This window comes from Loxodonta africana, chromosome 19 (genome assembly GCF_030014295.1).
Source record: "Loxodonta africana isolate mLoxAfr1 chromosome 19, mLoxAfr1.hap2, whole genome shotgun sequence".
In the NCBI taxonomy this organism is placed as follows: domain Eukaryota; kingdom Metazoa; phylum Chordata; class Mammalia; order Proboscidea; family Elephantidae; genus Loxodonta; species Loxodonta africana.
This window is the reverse complement of record NC_087360.1, coordinates 14,854,013-14,872,234: the sequence shown is the minus strand read 5'-3', so window position 1 is coordinate 14,872,234 and position 18,222 is coordinate 14,854,013. Positions and strand designations below refer to the sequence as shown.

Here is an 18,222-nt window from a genome sequence, read left to right as displayed (position 1 = left end):
TCAGGAGCCTTGGTGATGCTGTGGTTAAGTGCTTGGCTGCTAACCAAAAGGTCAGTGGTTCAAATGCACCAGCAGCTCTGAAGGAAAAAAGACCTGGCAATCTGTTCTCGTAAAGATTACAACCTAGGAACCCCTATGAGTTCCACTCTGTCCTGTAGTTTCGCTATGAGTCGGAATTGACTCAATGGAGATAGGACCTATCTTATATATTAAAAAAAACAAAAAACCAAACCCATTGCCGTCAAGTCAATTCCAATTCATAGTGACCCTATAGGACAGAGTAGAACTGCCCCATAGGGTTTCCAAGGAGCAGCTGGTAGATTCGAACTGCTGGCCTTTGGGTTAGCAGCCGAGCTCTTAGCCGCCGCACTACCAGGGCTCCATCTATCTTATATAGCTGTATTACATATGACATAAATATCTATATCTACGTATCTATTATTTATGGGTATAGTTATGTAAGTTATAAATATCTCTATATATAACAGGTATAAATAAATATATCTATTATCAAGCCCAGTCTAGGACTCAGTAATGAGAAGCTCACTACCCCAGTGGGGTAGCAGCTAGTGTGGGCTCTGAGTTCCCCTAAAATGTCAAGGCTGAAGCAGGAGGGAATAAGGAGGCACTCAATGCCACAATGTACCTCTTGCAGGTATTTGATGCCCGAGACTGCACCACGGCTCACGGGATGTACAACTACATCTGCAACCACATCAAGTACGCCACCAACAAAGGGAACCTCAGGTGAGCTGGGTCTGGACTTGGCTTACCTGCCAAGGAAATGCTACCCCTCCCAGGGAGATGGACCTAGATGGTGGAGGTCTTCTGGCATCCTTGGTCCACCCCTCCTGTGCCATCTCTTCTGGGAGAAGCAGACTCCCAGGTGGTTTGCAAAACTACTGAAACAAAAATCATGTGTAACCCACTCTTTGATATCGGCCACCCAGAGGGCAGGAAAGGATGTCGCAGATTCTTGGGGATAGGAGCAGAAAAATCCCAATGCCAGGAGCGACCTGCTTTACCACCTCCTGCTCGGTTGCCTGGCGCTGCCTCAGCATCTTCCGTAGTTTAAAGGGCAGTTTCCCTTCCTGCTCCTATAGGGACTGCTCCTTCAGGTTCCACCAAGCCAAGCCCCACACCTAGGACTCTTCTTGCCCTGATACAAAGAACAAAGCCCCAGTGAGCAGGGCAGAAGGAAGGCATCAGTGGGGACTGGTAGCTTCTACCCTGGGCAACTGTCAGCTGGGAGCAGAGCACAGGAGGGGAACAGCTGGGTCACACAGACAGGCGTTACATTTGTTAATCCTGCTTGCTCATTCCTGTTCCACCATCTGTCCCCAGCTGCTGAGGACCAGCCCCATCTCGGGACCACATAGGACCACTCCAGGGTTATTCCCATAAGTCCCTGGGCTATCCTGCGTGCATCCCCATGTGGCTTATTTGCATTAAGCAATGATCTTCTTGAATCTGTCTCTTCCTTGAGAAGAAAACAGTGTTGCCAGTGGACTGAGTCAGTAGGAAGGGGGCCTGTAATCTAAGCCCAGGGCCTGGATGGAGAATTGGTATTAAGGTCTCTTTCCTAAAAGACCTTATTACCCCCAGAGACCATCTAAAAACCCACCCAGTCAAGGTCTTGGCTCTCAAAGAGTGTTTGGTTATTCAGGTGGCTTTCAAATGGTGATGCGAGGAGGCGATTTGGGGGGGGTGGGGGAGTGACATTGCAGACAACAAGCCAGGCAGATGGGTCTTTTGGTCCCAGCCCCCCTCCCCCCCCCACCACCCCCTGCCACACACTTCAACTAGTTCACCTCCACGGAGGTCTTTGTGAAATTTTTTATTAAAGAAAGTATTTAGCTGATTCTTTTAAGACATTTTTTAAACCTTATGTCTGAAAACTATGAGAAAGCAATAGGAGAATGTATACCTTGTATGGAAAGACTCTATACATAAGAGAAGGAGGAAAGCAAGTTAGAAGAATGAGAGAGAGAGGAAGAGGGAAAGAGAGGCGAGGAGAACAGCCGTTCAGTGAGATCATGGAGGTGTAAATGTGTTACAGCTCCTCAGTTAGTCTTGGATCCTGCACCCAAAGTGTGATTCTTGTGTTTCTAAACATGCCTTTAAAAATGTATATATATTATACAAACACGATTTTATCTGGTGCGCAACCAAAGAAACAGCAGTGGGTTTTAATGCCGGAGGGAGAACTGGCTGTTTGACTCTCTCTGTTCATCTCCAATATGGCGCCTTTGCGAAGAGATTTTCAAGAGTACTTTTGACTGTGTTTTTCACCTTAAGCCCCAGCTCTAGACTGACCCGTGGGTGTGATGCACCACCCCTTTGGTATTAAATGATACACCTGTTTTCCCTCTTTTTTTTTAATCAGTGCCATTCTTAGAGGGGTGAGGAGGTATCTCATTGTACTTTTGAGTTGTGTCTCCCTATTGGCTAATGATGTTGCCTTTTCATGTGCTTGTTGGCGTTTGAATATCCTCTTTGGTGAAATGTCTGTTCAACTCCTCTGCCCATTTTTTGATTGGGTTTTTAGTCTTTTTGTTGTTAAGTTGTAGAAATTTTATTTATATTTTGGATATTAGACCCTTACTGGATATATGGTTCCTGAAAATTTTGTCCCAGTCTGTAAATGGTCTCTCTTCACTGCCTTGATAAAGTCCTTTGATGATCAAAAGTACTGAAGTTTTATGAGGTTCCATTTATCTATTTTGTCTTTTGCTTTTGGTGCTTTTGTTGTCATATCTGATAATAAAACCCAACCCAGTGCCGTCGAGTCGATTCTGATAATACCTTGTTAAAAAACTAGGTCCCAAAGCCTCATCCCTAGATTTTCTTCTAAGAATTTCATAATTTTAGGTCCTTGATCTATCTTGAGTTGATCTCTGTGGATGGCGTGAGGCTTGGGTCCTGACTCATTCTTCTGCATTTGGAAAATCAGTATTCTCAGCACCGTTTATTGAAGAAACTCTTCTCGCATTAAGTGGACTTAGCACCCTTCTGGAAAATCAGTTGACCATAGATATATGGATTTATTTCTGGACTCTCAATTCTATTCCATTGGCCTATATGTCTATTATTATACCAGTATGACAACTAACAACAATAACAACCAGGCTATTTAATTACTACGGCTCTATAGTTATGTTTTGAAATCAGGAGATTTGAGTCCTTCTACCTTATTCTTCTTCAAGATTGCTTTAGCTGTTCAGGGTCCCTTCCCCCTTCTGCATAAATTTGAGGATGGGCTTTTCTATTTCTGTAAAGAAGGCTGTTGGAATTTTGATGGGGAAGTTGTTTTCTTTTGAATCGAAAGTCTGTAAACTTCAGCATGGTATAGATGGTGGGCAGACTGGACAAGAGTTAATGATGGAGGCAGGAGAAAGCCTGGAACTGGGAATCTACAGTGCATTCATAAAGGGAAACAGGGCCAGTGTTGTTCCCTGGGGGTCACCTACAGCAAAGGAATTCTCCGGAAGAATGGCTCACATTGATATTGTCTAAGTCTCCAGCTAGAAAAGCATTCTCCTTCCTTTGGGGAGCTGGCATCTGGCATGGGGCATCCCACCCTCCACCCTGTCTTAGATCAGGAATACTGGTAGAGGAACGGGGCAAGGTCACCCCCCTTCCAACAGCTGCTCTTCCAGCCCTGGTGACCTCAGCACAGATGCAGTCCATCCTGTGCCTCAAGCAGTTGTTGGCCTGAGTGGCCTTTTCTCCAGGATGTCCCCAAAGTACAAGTCCCACCCTGACTCCATGTGTCATCCTCTCTCTGCCACAGGTCTGCCATCACCATATTTCCCCAGAGGACAGACGGCAAGCATGACTTCAGGGTCTGGAACTCCCAGCTCATCCGCTATGCAGGCTACAAGCAGCCTGATGGCTCCATCCTGGGGGACCCAGCCAACGTGGAGTTCACAGAGGTGCGAGCGTGGTGACCCCACCCTCACTCCCAACCCCACCTGGGCTCTCATCCCCCCAATCTGTCTTTATCCACAGACTTCTCTTAGTTTAATGTTCTCATGATGGGGAGAGGGCTGTCAGCCAGGTAGCCAGCAGGAACAGCTTACTCTTCCCCAGGCTCATTCCTTTGGGTTCTTTTACAGCTGGCCATTTGGTCATTCTCGTGCTATTACTTCTCCTGACCCTCGCGATGGGAAACTATTGTATTGTCCCATTTTACAGATGGGTAGACTGTGTCCCACAGAGGCCAAGTGAGTTATCCAAGGTTACTAAATGAGTCCGGGGAAAGCCAGGACTACTGTCCAAATCCACTACCTCCCAGCCCAGAGCCCACTTCTTCCACCAGGTCCAGAGGAGCCAACTTAGGGAAGCCATGTATGAACACCACCTTTTCTGAGTTGAGAAACATATCAAACCCATGTCAGTCATTCATTTATTTGTTTATACAACAAACTGTTGATCTTCTGCTCTACCCACCCAGCTCCTCTTTGTGTGGGCTTGAGTCTCCTTGTGTCCAGTACCACCGCAATTGCTGGTAGCCCAAGTTGATTCACAAAAGCTGCCAGGACAATAAACGCCACCATCTCCCCACCAAGGGTTCCTTTTAGGTGGGAATGCTGACAGACAGAGCGGGTGAGGCCTCGTAGCTTACGCCAACTATGCCCATAGGAGACCCCATGCCTAGAACGATCTCAAGCACACAGGCCTGGTACTCCTTTTTATTTATCACCCAAACCCCTTCACAGTTGAGTTCCATCTTTGTTCTTTATCCAAACCCCTCTCCAACTACACCCTAATACCTCCTCCAAGATGGAGCTGGCAAGACCAAGGGCTGCTCTTCTCCCATTGCTCTTGACTTCATTTGCATGTGGCTTTTCTTGTTAGAATGTTATTATCATGAGGAGGGGGCTGTAACCAGGGCAACCAGGAGTGGCACCTGTGCACTTGCAGACACAGCCAGACTCGCTGCTCCACTTGGCTGAGCGCTAACAGTGTACTTGGCTGACCTTGCCTTCTTGGTACCCGAACAGAAACTCTACCGCTTCTGCTTCCCATTCTGGCTCTAGAAACCTCCATGACCTGTTCTCCAAAGCCCCTGATCTAGTGCTTCCTCTTTCAGCTAACACAACATAAAGTATCACTCCAGACAGATCCACGCCATTATACCTTTTGAAACCCTCTAGCCCAGTGCTATCCAATGCAGTAGCCACTTACCACGTGTGGATACTGAGCGCTTGAAATGTGGTGAGTCCAAATTGAGAGGCTGTAAATGCAAACTACACATCAGATCTCAAAAACTTAATACCAGAAAAAGAACGTCAAATACCTCAGGAATAATTTTATATTGATTACGTGTTTAAATGATAATACTGTGGCTATACTGGGTACCTATAAGTATTATAAAACCCGTTGTCATTGAGTTGATGCCAACTCACAGCAACCCTATAGGATAGAGTCGAACTGCCCGATAGGTTTTCCAAGGCTGTAATCTTTACAGAAGCAGATTGCTGCATCTTCCTCCCGCAGAGCGGCTCGTGGGTTGAAACTACCAACCTTTCAATTAGCAGTTGAGCACTTTAACTACTGTATCACCAAGCAAACCAACGAAACCACTTGGCACTGAGTTGATTCTGACTCATAGCAACCTGATAAGACAGAGTAGAACTGCCCCATGAGGTTTCCAGTGAGCGACTGGTGGATTCGAACTGCCGACCTTTTGGTTAGCAGCCATAGCTCTTAACTACTGCACCACCAGGGCGCCTATAAATGAATATATTTATATGGTTAATAAATATAATCTTAATGTTAGTTTTTTGTTAAAATATATTAACATTAATAATGTCTTTTAATAATTGATTAATAAATTAATATTATATTTATATTTTGTACAATATAATTGTTATATTGCTAATATGTTATATTACACATATTCAATATTTATTGTGCTCATAAATATATTTTTATTTAATTTAAATATATGAATAATGTATTAATAATTATCATTAATACATTAATGTTAACATTTATATTATATAATATAATTAATATTAACATTATAATACGTTGTTATATGTTACATATATTCAATATATTAGGTTAATAAGTATATATTTGATTTTAATGGTAAGTGTATTTTAAAATATATTAATATTAATACTTTAATAACTTATTAATAAGTTAACGATAGATATATTGTTTAAATATATTATTAAAATGACTATACTATTAAAATTAATTTTATCTGTTTCTTTTTACTTTTTTCATGTGGCTATTAGAAACTTTTAAATGACATATATGGCTGATAGATTCCTATCGGACAGCGCTGCTTTGATCAAATGCACATTGCACACTCATCCTAATACATGCCCTCCATCAAAGCCAGTAGGACTTCCCTCTGTGGCCCCCAGTGCAAACATTTATGGAATAAGCTGCTACAATGGCCAGGCCCTGTACGCAAGAACACCACAGATGCAACAATTAGTCAGATGCAGCCCTTGCCCTCCCAGAATCCCAGTGGCCAAGAAAGACCCAGAAAACATAAAGTGCGGTCCTGAAGGAGAGGTTTGCAACTCTGCCCATGGGGCCACGAGGAGTTACATTATTTATGTGATGTCAGGGAGCACTTTATATAGGAGGCCATGTGGCTCCAGAGCCTCCAGAGGCTGCAGCTGCCTCTGGGTTTGCTTTAGGACCTCCGCCACCCCACTCATTGTCCTTGTGTCTGGAGGGTTGGCACCGGCGTGACCTAGTGGATCTGGTTGTAGATCTGCATACAGCAGGGCTGGAAGCCCCCCCGAGGCCGCTTCGACGTCCTGCCACTCATGCTGCAGGCCAACGGCAACGACCCCGAGCTCTTCCAGATTCCTCCAGAGCTGGTGCTGGAGGTGCCCATCAGGCACCCCAAGTAAGAGGGGCTGAGATGGGGTGGGGAGGGTGGGTGGACTTGCCCAGTGCCTGCCTGCCCATCCCCCTGTCTCTGCCTCTCTTTCCAACCCAGTCAGAGGCCGAGAGGAACCTTGCTTCCTCGTCCTGGGTGGGGCGGGCTTCCACAAGATTCAGTAAGTCCTCATTGTCCAGCCTGGGGACCCCATCTTTCTGACTCACAATCTCCCGCCAAAATTTAAGGGGGTGCCAAAAAATTCAATAATGGAGACAAGTAATATTTTAATGCAATATTTTTTAAAAATCAAACTGATGTAAAAAAAAAAAAAAATCCATGGTGAACAAAATGTCAGAACTTTAAATACAGACCCAGTGGGCTGTGTTGCTCTCTGCAGGCTCGAGTGGTTCAAGGACCTGGGGCTGAAGTGGTATGGTGTCCCTGCTGTGTCCAACATGCTCCTGGAGATCGGTGGCCTGGAGTTCAGTGCCTGTCCCTTCAGCGGCTGGTACATGGGCACAGAGATCGGCGTCCGGGACTACTGTGACAATTCGCGCTACAACATTCTGGAGGTGCGGTCCCTGGTCACCCCGAGAGGGTAGCACAAGGCGGAGGGTAGGGGTGGGGCCGGAAGTCCTTCCTTACAGCCGAGCCCTGGAGCTTGGAAACTGGAAGGGGTTAGAACAGAACCTGCGATGCTGGGGGGAAAAACCCCGCTGCTGTAGAGTCAGCTTGGACTGTCCAGTGGATCGTGGCAACCCCGTGTGCATCAGAGTAGAACTGTGCTCCAGAGCGTTTGCAGGGCCTGATTTTTTGCAAGTAGCTTGCCAGGACATTCTTCTGAGCTGTCTCTGGGTGAACTTGACCCTCCAACCTTTAGTTAGCAGCCAAGTGCACTAACCTCTTGCACCACCAGGGCCTCCATAGCGGAAAAACTCAAAAAGCTCAAACCAGTTGCCATACACCTCATGGCGACCCGTGCGTTTCAGAGTAGAACTGTGCTCCAGAGGGTTTTCAATGGCTGTGATCTTTTGACGCCCCCTGGCAATCCCAGAGAAATCCGTTTCATTCACAGTGATTAACAATAGTAAACACTCATATTGCACACGGTCAGAATGGACGGCACAGCAAATGGGTATTCTATAAATAGTTCTATGTATGCCAGGCACTTTTCAAAGCACTTTGCGTGTATTAAACATTCTCAATGAATCCTCGCCACAACCTCAAGGTAGGTACTATGATAATCCCCTTTTTACAGATGAGGAAACCGGGGCCTTTCAGAGGAATGAAGTAAGGCACTCGAGGTCGCACAGCTAGTGAGTGGCAGAACCCGGAGGCTTTAGATATAATCCATAATCATTCGGCTGCATGGCCTCTCAGTATTAAGCCTTATTAGAATGGTTTGAGAATGACCCACACACTTGGGGCTTTCTGAGTCTGTTTTCTGAAAAACGACAGGGCAGGGTCGACAGTGGTTCTCTGCCTTCAGCGTTTCTCAGTGGAGGGTCTGACTCCCTCCCTCCTCCCTCTGACTCATCCTCATCTGCTGAGGAGTGCTGGGGCGGAGTACTTCCTGAAGCTCAACTTTGGGGAAAGCATCAGGATTGCTGTTTTTGTCAGCAAGTGTTGTTCCTAATAAGAGTCTGCTGCCTTTGGCCTTGTTTCCAAAGAAGGCACGAAAAAACAGAGACACTAATTGATGGGCCAGTGTCACACAGTAGGTAAGATGCAGAGTCAGGATTCGAACTCAGAACCAGGCCTTAGGTTTATGATGTGAAACCAGTGCTCCTCAGCCTTGCTGCACATTGAAATTTCCTAGGGAGCTTTACATGATGCCGAGTTCCCTCTCCCTGGGATTCTGATTTAGCTGGTTTGAGGTGGGGCCTGGGCATCAGGATTTTTCAAAGATCCACAGGTGGTTCTCGTAAGCAGCCACTGATCAAATGCAGGGCAGGAAAGGAAAAGACCCTTCAGGTGACTTCCGTAGATGTGGTGCAGGTCGCATTTGGAGAATTTTTAGGTCTTACGGTTTTTTGTTTTATTCTGCAAACTTTTATTCTTCTGGCCAAAATCATGCTGTATAAGTAACAATAGCAGCGTGCCTGGCTGTACACATTTTCCTCTCTCATAAAATAACGCACGTTTTATATGTATTTATGTAAAACAGCAGGTTTCTTACGTTCTGTGTATATGTCACAGCTAAAAAACCCAAGCCAAACCTAACGTCCCAGCCTCAAAGAATGAATTTCTAAGTCTGTATTAACTGTGATCTCTGCTTACGTTTTGTGATCTCAGCTCCCACTTGGGTTGCAAAGAGTAGTCACTGGCTAACTTAAAGGAACCGCTGCCACGCCAGCCCTCTGGTACCAGCTGCCATTAGGTGCAAATGTTGACAGCTGAGGCTGGAAAGCAATTTACCTAAACCTGAAAAATTGTCACCGTCTAGGAAACCCTGGTGGAGTAGTGGTTAAGTGCTACAGCTGCTAACCAAAGGGTTGGTAGTTCGAATCCGCCAGGCGCTCCTTGGAAACTCTATGGGGCAGTTCTACTCTGTCCTATAGGGTCACCATGAGTCAGAATCGACTCAACGGCCCTGGGTTTGGTTTTGGTTTTTTAGCCCGTAATGAGACTTGGGTCCCCACGAGTGACTGGGATTGACAGAAGAAATGACAAGCAGAGCTTTAATTGATGAATTTGTTATTGGGTCTTCCCTCCTCCTGACATCAGCTCCTGCTTCAGTGCGAGCCGGGACAGATGGTGTCATGAGTTGTATTTTTCAAGGCATTTTGCTAAAGGTGTCAACTGGTTGGGTGGCAGCTCCCCGAGGTCTGGGAATTAGATATCTCCCCGGGCTCCAGCTCTGATGCCAAGTGGCTCTGTGGACGTTAGGCAAGTCTCTGTGCCTCTCTGAGCCTTAGTTTTCTCGTCTGTCAGGTGGAGTCAGGCAGGTGTCCCCGTAAGCTCAAAGCATCTGTGATCTAGATTCTAAGTCGTGGCCATTTCAGGGGTGGAATGAGATGGGACAGGGAACTTTTCCAAATAGGAATCAGACATGTCACTCCCCGACTCACCCCTCTGCTTAGAACCCTCAAAATATGCCCTATCCCATTTGAAACGCAATCCTGATCCCTTGGCACAGCCCCCTAGACGTGTATGACCTGGCCCACGACTGGCTCCATCACTTCCTGGGTCTTTCCGCTGGCTGTTCTCTCTGCTAGAGCGTTTCCTCCCCAGGTCTGTGAATGTCTTCTTTCTCCTTGTCATTTGTTGTTGTTGTTGTGTGCTGTAAAGTCAATTCTGACTCAGAGCGACCCTATAGGACAGAGGAGAACTGCCCCATATGGTTTCCTAGGCTGTAATCTTCACAGAAGCAGATTGCTAGGTCTTTTCTCCTTCGAAGCTATTGGTGGGTTCGAATTACCAACCTATCGGTTAGCAGCCAAGCACTTTAACCATTGTGCCATGAGGGCTCTTCTCATCATTTAGGTCTCAACTTGTATGCCATCTCCTCAGTAGCCCTTCCCTAATCCCCCTAACTGAATTCACCCTGCCCCCATCTCCCTCTTCATCCATCTCCCTGTCTTATTTTCTTCATAGCACTTATCACAATATTAACCATCCAAAAGGTCAGCAGTTCGAATCCACCAGCCGCTGCCTGGAAACACTATGGGGCAGTTCTACTCTGTCCTATAGGGAGACTATGAGTCAGAATCAACTTTACAGCAACGGGTTTGGTTTTGGTTTCTCCCCCACTAGAACATAAGCTCAGTAATTAAAGGGGCCAACCAGGTCGCTCTAGTTACCCGCTGCTGGTGAAAACAAACGATTGCCTGCTAGTCAGTTCCTGCTCATGGTGACCCCTTGGGTGTCAGGGTAAAACAATGCCCATAGTGTCTTCAGTGACTGATTTTTTGGAAGTGGATCACCAGGCCTTTCTTCCGAGGTACCTCTGGGTAGACGCAAACCTCAACCTTTTGGTTAGCAGCCCAGCCTGTTAACCATTTGTACCATCAGGGACTCCTGGTGCTGGTAGGTTGTCAATTAAGTCTTCTGAGTGAGTGAATCAGTCTGTGAATGAATTAATTCATTATTTAGCAAATTAATTAATGACAGTAGCCCTGTCCCTCTTTAGCCCAGAGGTTCCCCAGCCTGTGAGTCTGTGTTTCCCTCCCCTTCCAGGAAGTGGCCAAGAAGATGAACTTGGACATGAGGAAGACATCTTCCCTGTGGAAGGACCAGGCTCTGGTGGAGATCAACATTGCCGTCCTCTACAGCTTCCAGGTAGCCCCAGGGCATGCATCCCCAAACAGAGACTAAGACCTTTCAGAGCCTCACCTATAGAGGTTGAAGAGACCCAGCTTCCACAAAACACCTCCAGGGGGGTTCTGCCCACCAACATGGGCTACTTCCTTGGTGCATGCCTTCCTCTCAGTGTGGGCCTTGGATGGCGACTGTACGATGAAGAGATGGATGGACAGGGAAAAGGGCTCATGACTTGTTGCTTAACAATTATTTAGAGTTGAGCTAGCAAGCATGCTCTGTGTCTGACCATCTCTTAGGGACTCAGACTATCACATCACAGCAACAGATAACCACCATTACCAGAAACAGAAAAAGCCAGTTGTGGCTGAGTTGACTCCAACTCAGGGTGACCCCATACATGTCAGAGTACACTGCGCTCCACAGGGTTTCCAGTGGCTGATTTTTCACTAGATCACCGTGACTTTCTTCAAAGGTGCCTCTGGGTAGACTCAAACCACCAAACTTTCGCTTCCTAGCCAAGTGCATTAACCTCCAAGGGACTCGCCACTGTTACATAGAGTAACCTCTATTACGTAGGTCTCTTGGTTTGCCCAGGAGTATCTCGGTCTTTGCCTCTTGTCCTGGCACAATTATTAATAAGGACCCCAACAGTGACATAAAAAAAAAAAAAAAAACCCATTGCCATCAAGTTGATTCCGACTCATAGTGACCCTATAGGACAGAGTAGAACTGCCCAATTCGGTTCCCAAGGAGCCCCTAGTGGATTCAAACTGCAGACCTTTTTGTTAGCACCCATAGCTTTTAACCACTACGCCACCAGGGTTTCCATCAGTGACATATTGCCTCTAAATGTATGTGGTTCTGTGCTAGATGGAGTTATAGTAGGAGAGCTATAAAATTTACCATTCAAACCAGAACACTTTTTAAAAACAAAAGGAGTAGAGAGATGATAGAAAAAAAAAAAAAGTACAGAAAGGGGCAAAGTTTTGCAGGCAGACAGGGAAAGCACTGCTTGGATAAGATATGAACCTTGTCCCCCACAGACCACAGCCAACCCTAGAGCCAAGTTACTGGCCATTCATTCCACCCACCTTTGCTGTGATGTACTTGTCTCATTTTTAATAAGCTCGCTCTTTAAAAAGACCAGATTTAATGGTCTGAGACTGGAGAGATTCAAGAGGACATGGCCCCTGCACTCTCTGTTAGCCCAAAACTAAAACCATTCCTGAAACCAACTCATCAGACAAAGATTAGACTGAACTATAAGACATAAAATGATACTGGTGAGGAGTGTGCTTCTTAGCTCAAGTAGACACATGAGACTATGTGGGCAGCTCCTGTCTGGAGGCGAGAAGCCAGAAGGACACGGGAAGTACAGAGTGGAGAGAAGGAGTATGCTGTCACCTTGTAGGGAGAGCAACTAGGGTCACATAACAATGTGTGTTTAAGTTTTTGTATGAGAAACAGACTTGAATTGTGAATTTCCATTTAAAGCACACACACACAAAAAAGCTCACTCTTACAACTTAAACATTTTTATTTTAAGAGGATTTTGTATCCCCACCTTAAGTGGAGAGCAAGTACAGGTGGCCATAAGTAGAAAGTAATTATAAAATTAAATAAGTAAACATAACAAGCACAAGGAGAACAAAGCAAAGTTGTTAAATTCTAGTCTGACACTGCTTGAGGTTCTAAACCCAAGACTGGTTCTCTCCTTGTTAAAATAACAATAAGGGTAGAAATGGCAACTGTTTTGTTACCTATACATTTACCACAATAAAAAAAAATTAAATAATTTTTTGAAAAGGAAGAAGAGAGGAAGAATAGCAAGAGAGGCGTTAAAGACACATTAGCACCAAACAGAGACTTTCTCTTTGGTAGAATCTGGATTGAGAGAGAATTCAAAGAGAGTCACTTTCTCACTTTGCACTGCCTAGGATCATCTTGGGACCACCCTTTGGGAACTGCTGCCCTGTAAATACCTCATCTTCTCATAACTCCTGACTCCTTTTCTGTCCTTTCTCCTTCCCACAGAGTGACAAAGTGACCATCGTTGACCATCACTCTGCCACGGAGTCCTTCATTAAGCACATGGAGAATGAGTACCGCTGCCGGGGGGGCTGCCCAGCTGACTGGGTGTGGATCGTGCCCCCCATGTCTGGCAGCATCACCCCTGTCTTCCACCAGGAGATGCTCAACTACCGGCTCACCCCCTGCTTCGAGTACCAGGTCCTGCCCCCTCCCTGCCTCTGTGATGGGGCTGATCATTTCATTCCCTCATCCTCATGGCCTCCCCAATTCTAGTATCTTTCACCCTTCCCTGGGAGAGGCTTGAGGCTGCAGTAGCCAGCGTTGGCAAGTACCAGGAATGACATCAATGCCCTTGGAATGCCCCCATCCAGTACAGTCCTTCCTGCTTCCTAAGCTCAGTGAGGGATGGAGTTCGGTGCTCCACGTTTGGTGGGGGGTCGCTGACCATGTAAACCCTTTTCATGCTGAGGTTTGGAAGCAGTGGAAGGCAGTGGTTTAAAGTATGGATTTTGGAACCAGAGTATCTGGGTTTAAATCCCTGCTCTGCCACTTGCTACCCATGTGACTTTAAGCACACTGCATAACCCCTCTTTGCCTCAGTTTTCTGGTCTATAAAATGTAGGTAATGTTTATACCTCCTGTCTAGGGTTGTGATAACAAAATGAGTGAATACATGTAAAAGTACTAAGAACAGTGACTGACCCAAAGCAGGTGCTCAGTTGTGACCCACCATTCTTGTAAATGGTTGTTGTTGTTAGCTGCTGTCGTATCAGCCCCTGACTCGTGGCAACCCTGTGCCCAACTGATCAAAATACTGCTTGGTCCTGTGCCATCCCCATAATCAATTATGAATCAGACCACTGTAATCCATAGATTTTTCACTGGCTAATTTTTGGAAGTCGTTCACCAGGTGTTTTTCCTTAGGCTGTCTTAGTGTGGGCAGCTTTTCATTCCATTGTGCATGAGGTCGTCATGATTCGGGGTCCGACCTGGCAGCAGCTAACAACAACTTCATAAAACCCAGGAGATTACTTTGTACCTATAATAACTGGTGGCGTAGTGGTTAAGAGCTCAGCTGCTAACCAAAATGTCAGCAGTTTGAATCCACCAGCCAACTCCTTGGAAACCCTATGCGGCAGTTCTACTCTGTCCTACAGGGTCACTATGAGTCTGAACCAACTTGATGGCAGCAGGTTTGGTTTAGTTTATAATAAACTAACATCCTAGCTCAGGGTTCTCCAAAAGAAAAGTAATGCAAGCTATATGAACCATTTAAAATTTTCTGGTAGCTATATTAAAAAATAAAAATAGCTGAAATTAATTCTAGTAATATATATCTAAAATATTATCTTTTCAATGTGTTATCCATATGAAATTTGTTAATGAGATATTTTACATTCTTCTTTTCATACTGAGTCCTTGATACCAATGTGTATTTTATACTTGGCACACATCTCAAATTAGACTCACCGCATTTCAAGTGCTCAGTAACCACCTGTAGCAAGTGGCTACTGTGTTGGACAGCACTGGTCAGGCTGGAGGCCTGACAGAGACAGATGAGCTGTCATGGTCATGAAAAGGGAGTCAGGGGCAGAGGGCTGAGTTAGGGTCTGGCAAGTTAATGCAGAGAGGTGGGCCACCACCCTGTGGTCAACACTGGCAGAGTCGCCCCCTTCAGGGGCTGAGGGGTGAGCATAGCTATTGCTATTTGGTGCTGTTGAGTCCATTCTGACTCATAGCGACCCTGTGTACAACAGAACAGAACTCTCACAGTCGTTGCTGTGTTGGAGCCCGTTGTTGCCGCCACTCTGTCAATACATCTCATTGAGGGTCTTCCTCTCTTTTGCTGACCCTCTACTTTAATAAGCATGATGACCTTCTCCCCGGACTGGTCCCTCCTGATAACATGTTCAAAGTACTTGAGACAAAGTATCACCATCCTTGCTTCTAAGGACCGTTCTGGCTGTACTTCTTCCAAGACAGATTTGTTCGTTCTTTTGGCAGTCCATGGTGTAGTCACTATTCTTCGCCAACGCTATAATTCAAAGACATCAAATCTTCTTTGATCTTCCTTATTCATTGTCCAGGCTTCGCAGGCATATGAGGCGATTGAAAACACCGTGGTTTGGGTCAGGCGCACCTTAGTCCTCAAAGTGACATATTTGTTTTTTAACGCTTTGAAGAGGTCTTTTGCAGCAGATTTGCCCAACACATAGCTGGGCAGTTATAAACCCTCTACAGCATCCTCAGAGTCTCCCTCATCTGAAGAAAAAAAAAAATAGTTACCATCTAGTCGATTCTGACTCATGGTGACCCCATGTGTTTCAGAGAAGAACTGTGTAACATAGTTTTCAATGGCTATGATTTTTTGGAAGAAGAATACCAAGCCTTTCTTTCGAGCTCCCTCTGGATGAATTCAAACTGCCAAATTTTCAGTTAGTAGCTGAGTGCTTAAGAGTTTGTGCCATTCAGGGACTCCCAAGTATCTCCCTTCAAGAAAAACCCAAACCCGTTGCCATTGAGTCCATTCCGACTCATAGCAACCCGGTAGGACAGAGTACAACTGCCCCACAGGGTTTCCAAGGAGCAACTGCTGGATTCAGACTGCCGACCTTTTCGTTAGCAGCCAAGTTTTTAACCACTGCGCCACCGGGGCTTGTCATCTCCCAGGAGGAGCCAAATCCCTTCACACAGTGACTGTAGTTCTTTCTCCCCAGCCTGATCCTTGGAACACCCATGTCTGGAAAGGCACCAATGGGACCCCCACAAAGCGGCGAGCCATTGGCTTCAAGAAGCTGGCAGAGTGAGTCTCCTACTGGGAGGGTGGGGGAATTGGTGGGTGGGGGTACCCACAGACTCACACAGCCCCAGAAAAGGACGCTGGGCTGGTGTGAGTCCCTCCTGACCTCCCGTATGACATGATTGCTCTGTTATCTGTAAGCCCTGCGTGCCTTCTTTGCTTCAGAAACTAGGATGCTCAAGTTTCTACAACCTTCTTCCTTCCCAACCTTACTTTCCTTGCCCCAGCTTTCTAAATTCTTGCCCTGGAGGTAGTGGTGTGGCTCTCCAAGTAATAATAATACCTTGATTTGCAACATTTGCCAATTTCCCTGGTGTAAATATTCCCACTAGGGCTGATTTCAAGCTACCAATAGGAAGTCACTAAACCTAGAGCTGGAAAGAGCTGCAATGAGCCAGCTCTGGCACACTACTTACTGCCTAAAGGGCACTAGGGTCCAGGGCTGGACTCATACCTGATTCACTCATTCATTTATTCATTCATTCATTTAGTCAATAGGTATTGAGTGCCTATTCTGTGGCAGGCCGTGCCAGGCTCTAGGAATGCCACAGCACACCAAAGAGACATGGGGCTGGCCCATATGAAGCTCACAGCACCCAGTTGTAAGAGAGTCACACAAATATAGGCAGCACTGCAGTTGTGCCAAGTGCCATCGAGGAAAGATTCATGGTGACATCAAAGAGACATAACCAAACTTGGGAGATCAGGGAGGGCTTCCTTGAAGAGACGACAATTGAACTGAACAATGAGATAAATAAGACTCAACTGGGCAAATAGGGGCAGGAAGAGGGTTCTAGGTCAAGGGAACAGTACAGGCCAAGGCTACTGAGGAGTGATTTGTCTGAAGAAGTCTTGGCCAGGTAGAAGGCCAGCGGACAAGTAGAGTGGGACCAATTGAGATGGTTTAATGGGGATGTCAGCCTTCTGCCCAAAGGATGCACTCAGCAGAGACCCCTGCTTGGAGCTAAATTTCTGTCAGTGGAGATAGGTGTGCATGAAGCTACGCACTCTCTTCCTCTCTATGTATGACACCTAGTTGTGCATCAGATGCCATCATGCCCTGGACCCCAGAGGCACGACACTGGTGGAGGGACTCGAACTTAGGTCCTGGCTAAATTAATATGGCCAGTGGGCTCTCTCCCAGTATCCCCCTCCCTCTGTCTCTCCCTTTCTTCTTCTCTCTCTCCTTCCATCCCAATCCTATCCTTCAGCCAAGCAAGAACACAGCAGCAGCTATTCTCTCCCTAACAACAGGTTTACAAGTTTTCTCTGGGATGGCAGCCTCTGGCTTCAGTTCAGTTCAGCTGTCTCAGAAGGGAGAGGAGAGGGAGGAACCTCAAACATTAATTGCACTATTAAGTTGGGGGTAGAAACAATGGGAGTTAATTATAGATGCGTTTTTTTATGCTCAGATCATTCAAAGGGAACCCTCCAGGCACCTTTTATTCCTTTCTGTTTCTCTCCCTTAGCTCGGAACGTTCCTGCTGTGTGGGTGGCTTCCCTAATTCTGAAAAATGATAAATTTACCAGGGATAATCCCCAGGTGGAGGATAATTAACAATTTGTCTACACTTGGATTCCTGGTTAGAAGAGGGTTGCTTGCTCAGGGTTTGAGCCCAGGTATTCCTGAGCCGCGGGCCTGACTGCAGCCCCTTCCCCAAGGAGCGAGAAAGGAACACTGGTCTGGCTTTGTTGGTTTGCTAGGAAAAGCTGGGACTTGACATTTAACTTACCCTCTGACTCGACGGCAACGGGGTTTTTTTGTTTGGGGAGTGAAGGGGCTTTCAGTGGCAGCATCTTTAAAATTCCTTCCTTCCATTGACCCACCCCCCCAAAAAACATACCCTTTGCCGTCAAGTAGATTCCAACTCATATTGACCCTATAGGACAGAGAAAGACTGCCCCGTTGGGCTTCCAAGGCTGTAATCTTCATGCTAGCAGACCAATGCTTCTTTCTCCCACAGAGCCACTGGTGGGTTCAAACCACTCACCTCTCAGTTTACAGCCGAATCCTTAACCAGTGGGCCACCAGGGCTCCTTCTCTTGACAGACATGTATTTAGTGTCAATTTGGTGTCAGGCGCTGGGCAAGACCCTGTATGATAGGCATTGCTGAGTGAATGAGACATGCATGGTCCTTCCTTTTTGGGTGCGTATACCTCTACATTATTAATGATTGATTCCCCTCTCTCTCACATACACGCACATGCTCTAGAATGAGCTCCATGACATGTTCATAGCTGTGGTCTCTATGTTCTTCCATTCCTATAATA

The 18,222-nt window shown here is 46.1% G+C and overlaps 1 protein-coding gene across 2 annotated transcripts in view; it reads left to right on the top strand.

Moving 5' to 3' along the window:
* The window catches only part of NOS1 (nitric oxide synthase 1), a 97,759-nt gene that overhangs the window by 44,427 nt on the left and 35,110 nt on the right, over nucleotides 1–18,222 (top strand). For both annotated transcript variants that reach the window (XM_064272263.1, XM_023559459.2), the window contains exons 6-12: nucleotides 656–747; nucleotides 3,794–3,935; nucleotides 6,741–6,880; nucleotides 7,254–7,428; nucleotides 11,036–11,137; nucleotides 13,154–13,348; nucleotides 15,868–15,953. In XM_064272263.1, the coding sequence (XP_064128333.1) occupies nucleotides 656–747; nucleotides 3,794–3,935; nucleotides 6,741–6,880; nucleotides 7,254–7,428; nucleotides 11,036–11,137; nucleotides 13,154–13,348; nucleotides 15,868–15,953 (932 nt within the window). The remainder of the gene's footprint in view (nucleotides 1–655; nucleotides 748–3,793; nucleotides 3,936–6,740; nucleotides 6,881–7,253; nucleotides 7,429–11,035; nucleotides 11,138–13,153; nucleotides 13,349–15,867; nucleotides 15,954–18,222) is intronic.